This window comes from Trachurus japonicus, chromosome 13 (assembly GCF_045865225.1).
Source record: "Trachurus japonicus isolate A0001 chromosome 13, Traja_1.0".
NCBI lineage: Eukaryota > Metazoa > Chordata > Actinopteri > Carangiformes > Carangidae > Trachurus > Trachurus japonicus.
Genome location: NC_140919.1, coordinates 27,067,253 through 27,079,891, shown reverse-complemented (window position 1 = coordinate 27,079,891; position 12,639 = coordinate 27,067,253). Strand labels below are relative to the sequence as shown.

Sequence of the window (12,639 nt, the reverse complement as noted above, 5' to 3'; positions counted from 1 at the left end):
CCACGGTTACCTCCAGGCTATTACTCTGATATATGATTGAAGGTTAAACTGTAGAGTTTCATCATGTTCAACACCTGGCAGACAACTGCAGACCTCACACGAAGGTGATACTTGACTCACTACACAAGCTTCATAGAAGTCAAGGACAGCTCCTGTCCACAGTCACACCTATTGATATGACAGAAGCCACACATAGGCCTACAATATTAACTCAAAATGATTTATGTGAGCGAAATGGCCTTGCCCTGAAATCCCTGGCCTGCTGCCAGCCAATGAGAGTGCAGATTCTTCACTTGTCACTGTAGTTTCAGAGTCAGATGGGAGACCAGAGAGGTTCAGCTGATCCTTGAACTCAGGGGTCATTAGTGAATCCTTGAGCAAAGAATCTGCCAGAAGAGCGTCAGTGTGGTTGCTGAGGAACAGACGCCTGGCAGCCAATCAGTAGTGAGCTGTGTCTGTTGACACGGCACAAAGTCAGATATTAAAACATGTTCCTAGTTAAACTTTACCTGGATTGGATTAACAATGTTAGGGTATCATTTCACAATTATGTGGAACGTTTGGGTGTGTTCACATTAGAGACACAAAGCAACAGCGTGATGTGAGTCAGCCACAGACCACAGCACTGTTAGGATTTACTTCATTGTGACTTATATTGTTGCTGTATTAGGTTTTAATGCAGGGACAGATCTTTAACAAAGAGTTTGCAAAGTGAACTGACTGAACCTTCACTCCATTGGGGTCTCCAATGGACTCCAATCTTAATCTAACGTTAGCTCGTACCAAACCAGTGGTCTAGATAGTTGGACTATAAAGTGACACTTGGAAATAGTTTCCATAGTAAGACGCTGAAAACATTTGATTGTATCACAAACTGCCACCTCCTCCATCCCCAACCTGTAACCAACCTTGGACATTTCTCAAAAAGTGAAGAAGGCAGTTGTGTTTCTATGGTTACTATACTGTTTGCCTCGGTGTCGACCTCTGTGTTACAGTATCTGAGCGGCTGTCATAAAGTGACTGTCCCAGTGAGGGTGGAGTCTTATCAGCAGCTCAAAGACTAAAAATGGGTTGACACCAGTGTCTGAACGCAACACGCTCATCAGGTTGTTCATTGTAGAAGAGATGCTGCATTGGAGCACATTATAAAAACAAGCTGAGTACTGATACACACCACAATTCAAATTAATAGTAAATCAGGGGATATTCACAGTATAATCATTACTGGAAACGTTTCATTATATAACATATATACATTTATTTGATCCATTTATTTTAATTCATAGATCATTTTTAATAGAAGAAGTTGAAGGGCCAGCACTCACAAAATGACCTTTAGGTAGCTTTAATGGAACAGGTGGTGAGGTACAAACGTTTCGACAGTAGCAGTCTAGAGTCATACTCTCAGCTGCTAGTCACTTCCTCTTTTCAAAATAAAAGCTAAAGTATATCTAAATTTCATTTCATTTCATTTCATTTTGATTTATTTCATTCATGGTTCTCACATAGTTGCACATATACATTGTGTACACATTTAAATAGCAAAACACACGTCATCCTAGATCCTTTTTACGTAATAATCCAAAAGCTCATGACAGGACAACAGTGTGTCTAACAAAGTAAGGCTAATGCTTTAGGTTCGTCTGGAAGGTTCAGCTGTATCTGACAGCAGATTGATGTCACTTCACTCTGACATGTAAAGGATAAAGGTCATAGGTCATTTCATTGGTACATGTCTGAAGTGTTATCATCTAATTGATTTATTTTGTCGAAGTGTGTAATAAAACGCTGGATGAATTCAATTTTGACATTTAACCAAACTTTGTTTTTTTAAGCTCCATATTTCCTTCTTTTCTGTGTTTTATTTTTCTGTGTACTTCTACACCAGTTACCAGTGCATGGGTGGGGTACACCCAACAGGTCATCAGTCTATCACAGGGCCAACAACATATAGGGATGAACAACCTCACACACTCGCATTCACACCTGCAGAATTTAGAGTCACTGGCCAATCTAATGTGCATGACTGTAGGAGGAAGATTGATATATTTGTGATTTTAAGAACCAAATACTATCTCAGAGTATGTTTACACAGAGTAAGTGGTTCTTGAATAAAGTGGATGTTCCGTCAGTGTGGTCAGGACACAACGCTCACACTGCAAAACAAATTTGGACACATGATGTCCTAGACCATCTCTGAATGTGGTCAATCAAAGAAGACATGAACGTCTGTTGGGACGTTCATGTTGGGAGTTTGTTCTCTCTCATTTTACTTTTCTGTAACACACTTAAATTGTGCTGCCTGACTTACACATTGTTAACTAAATCTCCCTCCCCTCTCTCCCCAGGATCCTCTCTCCCTGCCCCCCCTCCCCCAGCTCCATCATGCCCATCCTTAAGAACCTCCCAGTGCGCCTGAAAGGCGGCGGTCCAACTCTAGACAACGCTTTGATCCTCCGAAGGATGAGCCTCAACATCACCCCCCACCATCACCATCACAACCCCTTCGATGATGACGACGACAGCCTTCATGACAGCAGCGCCCATGGCAACCGCTGGTCACCCGGCAGCTCCCTCCTGGATGGAGATGTGCCGAGGGACCGCAACCCGTTTGAGGATGAGGAGGATGAGAATGAGGCCAACGAGGGCAAAAAGGGAAGCGGAGGAGGAGGAGGAGGTTCAGTGAAAGGCGCCTTCAAGTTTAAGTCGCCACTGAAGACCCTGGGAAAGCTGGGGAAGACCTTGAGAGGGTCGGGGAAGAGCAAAGGAAGTGCAACCCCTTCCCCTCAGGGGTCGCTGCAGGGAACCCCTTCACCTGCAGAGAAGAAGAAGAGGGGGAGGAGGAGCTCTGAAGGAAGTCTGCTCAGGTACAGTTAGTCTGGGGCCGTTGACTCGCTGTTTTGGTAAGGAAACGGAACCAGGGCGAGAGAGACAGGCATTTCCGTCAAAATAAAAGCACCAAGCTGATAAAATGCCGTGAAACTTGCTAATTTAAGGAATTTTAATTTACAAGAAAGTCCCCGAGCCATTAAGTTAACATTTTGCTTTTATTGTATAACAATGTCTATTTTGCAAGTTTTATGTTGGTGAACACTTTTACTTTGGTGAATTTGGTGATTTCTGGATCCACTAGGAAAAAAAATCTGAGTAACAGACACCAGGCTCTTCTCCTCTCTGAAGGACCTGGTGACGTCACGCGAGGCTAGGTACAGTGGGATAGAAACTTTTGAGGCAAGGTGAGAGGGGGAAAAGGGGTTAGACACTGTTGAGGTAAAGAGAGAAGAGGTTGAGAGGGGCAATTATGGTCTGTTAAGAGAAGGATGGGGGAAACAATATTGGCAACAATCAGGCAACAATATTGATATACAAAGCTACAGGGAATGATTGGACAGAGAGGGACATGAGGATGATTTCAAGGTAACGACGAATGAGGTTGGTTTCCCATAATTAAAGTTTAGATTAATGATGTGATAGAGGATGACTGTGTATACTTTCCCCCTTCATGTCCCTCCCAGGTTTGCAGGGAAATATCGCGACACCCTCAGTTCCTACAAGGATTCGTTCACCAACGGTGAGCTGAACTGTTCAGAGAGCGAGTGCGACTCCACCAGCCGCCGCTTGTCCTTCATGAAGATGGTGGGTCTGGGGAAGCTGAAGAGGGAGTCCATGGCCGACCACTCGTCTCAGGGCCCAGAGGAGCAGCTGGTGCAGGAGGAGGTGGTGGAGGAGGTCAAACCCAGAGAGCCACTGTCAGGTAAGAAAAAAGAAACAAGTGACTGTAGTAGTCTATGTTGAGATTTTATGTCTACTCACCCCATCCCTGTCCACAAGAAACTCCAGCTCAGCACAGTGTGTCTTCGTGCCTCTTCTCTGGTTGTCGACATGACAAGTAGTGTTGACTCTTCATTCATGACTGTCAGGGGTTTGAGACACTTCCGTTTGTGTCCTTGGTGTTCTGAGGAGCTGAGTCCTGAACCAAGAGTGGAGTTGGACTAGATCCAGCGGTGGCACTGAGGAGTTGAATTAAGTCTGAAAAGAGAGTATTTACATTTGCTATATAGAAGAGACCAGAGATGTGTCTCTTCCTAGAAACACACTCTCTCTTCCTTCGTCTGTTAACGCTGTCGTCCAGTTTGTTTTCACACCAGCCTGAATGATCTTATCTTTGTCTGTCGGCAGTCCACCAGCTATTTTAGACTCCAATGCCGACAGTAAACTGGACAGAGGAGGGGCTGGGGAGTGGTCTGTCTGCTTATAGTGCCCCCAATGCCCCCCCTCCACCTCCACCCCTCAGGTTAGTGAAGGTGACCTCACAGCCAACTGGGTCACATTGAGATGCTGTAATTTCCCAGGAATTTGCACAGTGTGTGTGTGTGTGTGTGTGTGTGTGTGTGTGTGTGTACCAGTATCGGGCTGGTCCTGGAAATTTTTTAAGGGCGTCTATTGTTTATCGCACCCTGTTTACTCTCCTCTTTTCTAATGAATGATTTGAATGTGTGTGTGTCTTTGTGTTTGTGTGTGTGTGTGTGTGTTTGTGTGTGTGTGTGCACGCTCTCAGTTCCTCCACACCCTTGTTTACACGTTGAAACACTTGCTCTGCTTTATTATTCCCACTGTGTTTCATTAGAACATATTGTGTATGGTAGATATAAATAGATCGTAAAGGTATGTCTATTTTTATCGACACCACTTACAATGAACGACACCCTTCTGTAACAGTGCTCTTCTTGTAAGAAAATAAACAAAATGAGAACAAATTAATCATTATTTATGTTCTCATATGTTATCAGTTAACATGACCAAACCTCACTTTTCACTTTTCATAATTTACCAATGTTCATATGAGGTAGTTCACTATGTGTCAGCTCCAGGCTGCAACTAACAAAACACACCAGACTCCATGATGGATGAACTGCGAGCTGGTTGGTTGTAAATGTATATGACAGACTCTCTGTCATATACATGTTTCTAGAGATGCACTCGTTTCCACCCTTATTAAACAAAAGACTGAACCACACTTGACCATGTTCACCATACGCTGTTACGATATGTAGTGAACAACTGACACACTCGGTTTGAGTTGACTTCTGGTTATCAATAACTTCTCCCTGATGATCTGCTTCAACCACTAAATATGGTGGATCGGTTGTTACTCATGAACCTGCAGCTGCTTTCACATGATCTTGTTTCTTCCCTTTCAGTTTGTTGTTAGAGCAGGACTTGTAGTGTTATTATCCTGTTTATCCTGATTCCAGGAGGAATCGAGCACCTCAGTTTTGTAGGACATCGTTCCATCACAGAATTTTGGCATCGACTTGATGTAGAAGTGTCACTTTTGTTCACTGTGTGTAACATAGTGAGTCAGACTCAACAGGGGAGAATCCTTCACAGCTGTGAGTAAAGTGAAGCCCTCAGTCCTGACGTGTGTCCTTTTTGATGCTCTCACTGTGACAGTCAGCAGCTGTTATCACTGTGATCTGGAGCCTCAGTCAAATGGTATGCTCGGTCCCCAGCCACTGGGGCCAGACCAGGAGCCAGAGTCCTTTGAACACCCTTCTGTCTGAAGTATGATGATGATCACACAGGCATGAATACGACCACAGCATCTAAGTTCAGTTTTAGCATGAGCAGAAAGTTCTGGATGTCAGATAAAGGCTTGTTTTCACTTGGTAATAAACCACCGTGTCAGCAGATGAGTTGACAGAGAGAGAGTGTGTGTGTGTGTGTGTGTGTGTGTGTGTGTGTGTGTGCGTGGGCGTGTGTGTGTTGTGTAAATGGGACATAACAGTGATGCAGGTATAAATAAGCCTGAGTCCTTTACTTCTGTTTGGCAATAACACAAACACATACACCTACATGGTCCTGGTCTGTGGTTCAGTGGTTCTGGATCACGTTGTTCGACTGTTGATACTTCACCGTAGGCTCAGCTGCAGGTTCAGCTGCACCTCCTGCGGTGTAGAAGCTGTGTCTTCATTTGAAACCATTTCACATGAGAACATATCATTACTGTAAGTTCAATCCAAAAACACTCTTTTAATCAAACAACCAGCTCGTTGAACAAAAGTCCAGAAAACATGATGGTTGCAAGAAGTGTAAGCTGAATTTAATTCCTTAAAGGTTAGTGAGTGTTTGACCTCAGATTGACTCTGACGGTCTGTTCATGTTTTCTCTGCATGCATGCAAGAGCCCAGAGATGAGCCCCTCAGATGCACTTCAGTCGCACATCTGCATGCAGGTATGCAGCGGCACAACCGCATCAAACATCAACACAACCAACCACCTCCACAGTGCGTTCTGCGTGAATGGTGGAATAAGATAAGCCCCATCACTGTGCTGTGCCAGTTCATGTTGAAAATGAACTAGCTCAGATTCATAGTTCATTTCGTTAAAGTTTTGTCCTCGGTTCCAAAAATTAAAGAGCTCATGTTCATTTGTTCCATTTTTTTTTATAACTAGTTCGCTGTTCTGTTAAAATAAATAAAATTACCTCCATCAACAGCCCTAAATTACTGCCACTGCCAAACGCAGTTCTCACAGAAAGGAATTACATTCAAACTAAACGATGAAAATGATGAAAAGAATACTGAGTAGTTTACAACTTAAATAATGTATAATCATATACTGAAAGTGAAAAAATTAGATGTCTTTTACAAAATGCTGTGAGCATGGGTGTTTCTAGACTCTATGAAGGCCTGAGGCAAGAGCCCCTTCATCCCCGACCCCCACCTACCATCACCACCAATATATAATATCTTCCTCTTCCAAAAACAAATTAGTAACAGTGTGAACAGAACAGGCTGTTCTGCTGACAGCAGAATTGATGTTGGCATCACTGTTAGCATTGATAACAAATGCATTATTCTACTGCTAATGGAAGAAATTTAAATTGGCAGCACTAACTTATTGTATGCAGTTATGCAGCGCATACAATAACAATGTTCTTTGTACACAGCCATTGGCAACATCATGTTGTCATTAATATGGACCAATATTGGCTTGGGATCATCAGCTTGGGACTGTCGGCAATTGCCTGGGTTGCCCGCCCTGTTGCAACGCCCCTGGCCTCACAATTTGTGATTATTCTTAATCTTTGTTGATTGTTGATAAAAATGCTCCAAATGTTTATTCAAACTGTCCTCAGCAGCAGTAAATGCATCTGTTCTGTCTGTAGTGCAGCACCATACTGTGGATGCTGGGGGCACAGCATTCACTTCACATTCACTCACATTCTCTTTCATCATTTATAAACTGATTTGTTGAGTTCAGCATTCACAAAAATATGAATGTTCATGCCCCGTCATCCTCCTGTACATGTGAAGGTTATCAGGAGGCTGTATACATATACACACAAAGGTTAACACCATTATTTCTATATGATGAAATCCCTGTCAGGTAATGATGTCAATTATTTTCAATAAATCCAATAAAGTGGTGAGTGGATGATTTCACAGTTCAGTGTAGTTCCTCTAGGTAGTAAGCATGAGGCCCGAGATCGTATTCAAAAACAGGGTTTATTTATAGTCCCCGACCACCCCTTAATACAATTTACACAATTAGGCAAGGCCAGGCAAGGCAATTTTATTTTGTATAGCCCGTTTTTACGAACAGTTTGTCTCAAAGGGCTTTACATGGCATCATAACAACATCCTCTGCCCTCCCTTACACCCTTACACCAATAAACATACCTCGTAGATTGCACTCTACCATAAGGCCTCAATCTTGTCTTCTCTCTTTGTCTTCTTTGTTTACGTTTTAGCTCTTTAATTAACTTAAATTAACCAAATGCAGAGACAACCAACCGTGTTGTTCCTCCCTCACCATGCTCTGCCAAGTGGTGTGTCACATGTGAGGCAGTTACACACAGTTTGCATTGTATCACAGATGCTCAGTAGTTACCTTTTACTCAGCTGACGCTGACTTCTTATAACCATCTCAGTGCCTGACGATGGTCTGTCAACTCCAGTGTGTGTGTGTCTGCGTGTCAGATGAGGGCTTGTTTTCAGTTGCAGATGAACTACGTCAGCAGATTAGTTTGCTGTGTGTGTGTGTGTACTGTGCTGTGTTGTGGGTCAGACAGCCCACGTACAGAAGTGAGTTGTTATGAAATTAAATATTTGTCTGAGCTTCTGTTTGGATTAAATTTTGTTGTCTCTGTTGTCTCCATCTTGTTTCATTGTCTTTGTACTCTGACAAACTGCTCACCATCAGTGTGTGACTGTGTGTGTGACAGACCGTTGTAACACTCTGAAGTAACAACTGGAATTTTCATGGTATTTCTCACACTTCACACTGTCAGGAACAACCAGTTTCCTGTGTCCAGCATCGGTGAGGTCCATGTCACTGTTTAGCTGAACAAAACTTCGGTACGTTGCTTCTGTAGCTTTGATTTCCTGGTTGAATGATCAGTGTGCTAAGCTACACCACGGTCTTCTGATGGCGTTTACATAAACCTTCAACCCACCTCTAAGGAGTAGCTAAGCTCAAATGAAGAATCAATTATATTTATTTAACCAAATATGTCAATAAAATGTATGGGGAGTCAGTTGGTGAGTGGATGTGAGAACTGAGAAGTGGTGCTGTATGTCACAAAATAAACTGAAAACCAAACCAAACCAAGCACAGAAACAATATGGTGGTAACTCTACCTACCATTACCTGAGGAGAAACAGAACAGAAGCAGCAACCAAGGACTAAATAACCGTAGAGGACCATGGCAGAGCCAGAGAACTGTCCCAACAACCAGCATGACATGATTTTTTAAAATATATTTTTCGGCTTTATTTGATAGTGATGACAGTAGAGATAGAGAGGAAATGGGGAGGCAGAGAGAGGGGGAATGACACGCAGGAAAGGTCTGCCCGACGCGGGATTCGAACCGGGGACGCCTGCTGCGAGGACTGTAGCCTCTACATGGGGCGGCCACTCTACCCACTGCGCCATGCACCGCCCCATGACATTTCTTTCCTCTTCAGCTCTCCTACAGCAGCTCCTCTCATGCGCTAGACGTGCATGGTTATTACATCAACCAGTGGTGGACAAAGTACACAGCCGCTGCATTACTTGAGTCCCACAAGTATAGATCCCCAAGGTCAAACATTACTCCAGTTCAAGGTTAAGTTATTTTTCCATGGGTTCCATGTATGGCGCTGCCATGAAGCTGCTTTATTCCTCTGTAGCAATGATTGGCTTGTTTCACTTGGTAGCAGATGTTACTGCTTCACTGTCTCCTCCACGTTGACGTGTATCTCTGAAGTCATTCAGGTTGGTGGAAGGTTTCCAGAACGGTCCTAAAGTTAGGACTGACACTCAGTATTTTTAGGAGTTTCTCCTAAATCAGCCATGCTTTGACTTTAAGATACTTTGTGAATACAGGCCGTGGAGCTCAGGTGACTTCTTCAGTGGTGCTTTTGTTGCTGGACTCCGATTGACCTTCATTCAGTCTGAAGGGAGAGTTTAGATTGGAAGTGAAGCAAGGGAGAGAGCGATGAAAGACAAGCTCAGTGTTCCTTACACAGAGAGAGAGAGACAGAGAGAGAGACCGAGGCAGGAGTTTGAGGTGTACATGTGTGTGTGTGTGTGTGTGTGTGTGTGTGTGTGTGTGTGTGTGTCTGTGCGCGTATGTGTTTCATTAATCCATGGTCATGTTACCAGCAGCAGCCCTTCGGGTGATTTGTTGGCGAGTCGCTGCAGGTTTCAGTCAGAAGGTGAAACATGAAACAGGAAGTCCACGGCTACACGGTGGCTGGACTCACCACGCTCAGGTTAGAGTTGTGTAAACTGTATATTAGTTGCATATTGTCGAGTGTAGCTCAGCACAGTGTGTTAATAGGAGGCTCACACTCAGGACTTGTCAATCATTAGCAGGCCCTTCACTGACCAACTGTCTACTGCCGATGACTTCCTGTCAGACACTTACACACTCCACTGATAATCACTTATCTGGCACATATAGAGTGGCTTCTGTTCTGTCAACACACACACACACAGACACACACACACACACACACACACACACACACACACACAAACGCATACACACAAAAAGGCCCTCAACTCTGTCTTTGGCAAGCGCTTTGAGTCTAATATACTGTGTGTTATACAGTGGGGGATTGACGACACAATTTTCTGTTAGAAATTGTGTGATACAAAAGAAGCTGTTGGATCATTTTTGATCTTGATCATTTTTGACAAGTATGACGAATCAGCGGGCTCCTAAAATGGGTGGGTTTGGTATTTTTATGGTCATTCTCCATGGGAAACTTTTCACAGTATTTTGCCATTTACATCACTGGGGTTATTTGAATCTCTAACAAACTCCAAAGTGAACCATTTATCAGTGATCTTCAGTCATAATTTGCCTGCATTTTCTAGTTATTCACTGAATTTCTATGGAAGAGGATGGATTGTGATATTATTATTAAAAAAAATAATATATATTAAAATATTGACAGTGGTTACAGTCAGATACATGACAATGTACAGTTACTGTAACAAGAAACAAGAAAGACAGTCATCTGAAACAGTTACACATGGAAACACAGATCCATGACCAAGTACGTAACTCAGTGAGTGAAGGGAGCGCGTCCAATCTTAGGATGTGCTGTAACGCGTTCCAAGAGCTAGGGGCATCATAACAAAAAGCAGTCTTGCCAATACTCGTATAGACTCGAGGAACTTTAAGTAGCAGTAGTTCAGCCGAACGGGTCATGTAAGTACCTGAGTTCCATTCCAACATATTTGCTACATACAATGGTAATTTGCCTGAGAGAGCTTTAAAAATATATAAAAACAATACTGAAGGATACACAAACGCTGCAGGCTGTAAAAGCTTTGGGGCCACGAGAAGATGTGGAGGGACAAACACAATGAAGATGTCCAATATCAAGAAGCTAAAGGCAGCAGCTCTGACCTCACCTGAGCATGTGCTGCCTGCTGAACTACTGCTGTGGGTCAGAAGCATCATAGTTGGTACAGTTCTAGGGTGATCTCATGCTGCAGCTCCAACATCCTCCGCCCAGAGCAGATTATGTAGTGTTGTTTACTTTATTGAACATTCATAGAGGAGTGTATCAGTGGATGAAGAAGAGGTTAACAGGAATATGTTCCTGTTTGATCCTGATCGCTGTGCCCGCAACAAAGAGGCTGGTCTGTGCTAACACTGACTGACAACTAAATAATGGTCGGTGTTTATCTCACATCAGTTTGAGGTTCATCATGCCCTCATGTCCTCCTCTGCAGAGACTGAGAGAGACACTCTGGTCTGGTGTGGGGAGACGTCACAGTTCAGATGAGAAGCTGCCGAGTCGTGAGACGTCAGAGGAGTCAGTGGCTCTCTGAGAAAAGAAAAATGTGAACACGTAGCTCAGGTTACAGGCTGCACACACACTACCACAATACTGCCACTGTTCACCCTCTCTCATACACACGCATGCTGAGTGTGCACATGAAACACACTTGTATAGGTACCGTCTTAAACTGCACACACACAGTTGACTGACTCAGCAGCTTTTTTCCTGCTCTCCAGGGCCGTCTTACATCTGCTGCACCTTTTTGTTACCTGTGGAGTTCAACTGTTCCACCACGAGTTTTACACCAGTCAGTGTGCACATGGCGATGTAACCTGTTCACTGTCTTCATCACAAAGTATGAGAGCTTTGTATTTTTATAAACTGCTGCTGCCATTGTTTTGAAGAACCTCGCAGACATGTTTCATCTTTACGGAGAGAGTCAACAGGACAGTTTACAGGAACACGAGGCAGGAAGTAGACTCTGTACGAGAGGAAACAGTCTGAGCCCAATCACACTGGTTCAGCTAATCCCAGCTGAACTAAACAACCAAATAACTTGAACTGATCATCTGCTCACATTGTTCTGTGTGTGTGTGTGTGTGTGTGTGTGTGTTCCGGTGTCAACATTGAGGCGGACAAAGGAGACATCAACATCTGGAAGTCCAACATCCTCACTGTCTTTTCACCAACACACACACGCACACAAACTTTTACTTTGAAAGAGTTAGCCTTGGCGAAGGTCTTTTCTGACGCAGCAGTAGATGTCGGAGAAGACATCATTTCCTGTCCCGCTCTGTGTTTGTGTGTGTACTTCCTGAGAGTGTGTATTATCTGGTGGCTGCAGTATTATAATGTGATGAAAAACTGAGTCACATTTCCTCTTTGTTTATCAGCATCAGTCTGTTTCTGGTTTGACTAGTTTCGTTCCTGTCGGTGGGACTCAGTAATTCACTCATGGAGACAGGAGCTGATGTCGTGTGAGGTGACTAAGTGATAAATGGTCTGAACTCCGGATATGAAACACGTTGATGTGATTCAGTGTGACTCCCACTTCCTGAGGATTTCATTATTATTTATATCTGATATCCCTCCAGAATAAACCTCCAACCCTGAACCCGAACTCAGGTTTTCTTCCAGTCACAGCTCCTCCAGTTGTCTCTGCCACCAGTAACCAGTGTGTCACTGGTTTAAACTGAAGTCAACAGAATGTGGTTGTAATTATGACTGGGGTGTGTGTGGCTAACGATGATTGGCACCACAGCGCTGACGTTAGAATCTGTCACAGGAACGCTCCTCCGTCTGTGTCAGGTTGGTCTGAAGGAGCTCGGACGATGTCATCGCAGTGCTGGTG

At 43.7% G+C, this 12,639-nt stretch overlaps 1 protein-coding gene across 2 annotated transcripts in view; it reads left to right on the top strand.

The window, feature by feature from the left end:
- Positions 1-12,639, top strand: part of LOC146976117 (exocyst complex component 3-like protein 2) — a 53,750-nt gene that overhangs the window by 32,190 nt on the left and 8,921 nt on the right. For both annotated transcript variants that reach the window (XM_085795629.1, XM_085795630.1), the window contains exons 2-3: positions 2,349-2,867; positions 3,516-3,754. In XM_085795629.1, coding sequence (XP_085651755.1) covers positions 2,349-2,867; positions 3,516-3,754 — 758 coding nt within the window. The remainder of the gene's footprint in view (positions 1-2,348; positions 2,868-3,515; positions 3,755-12,639) is intronic.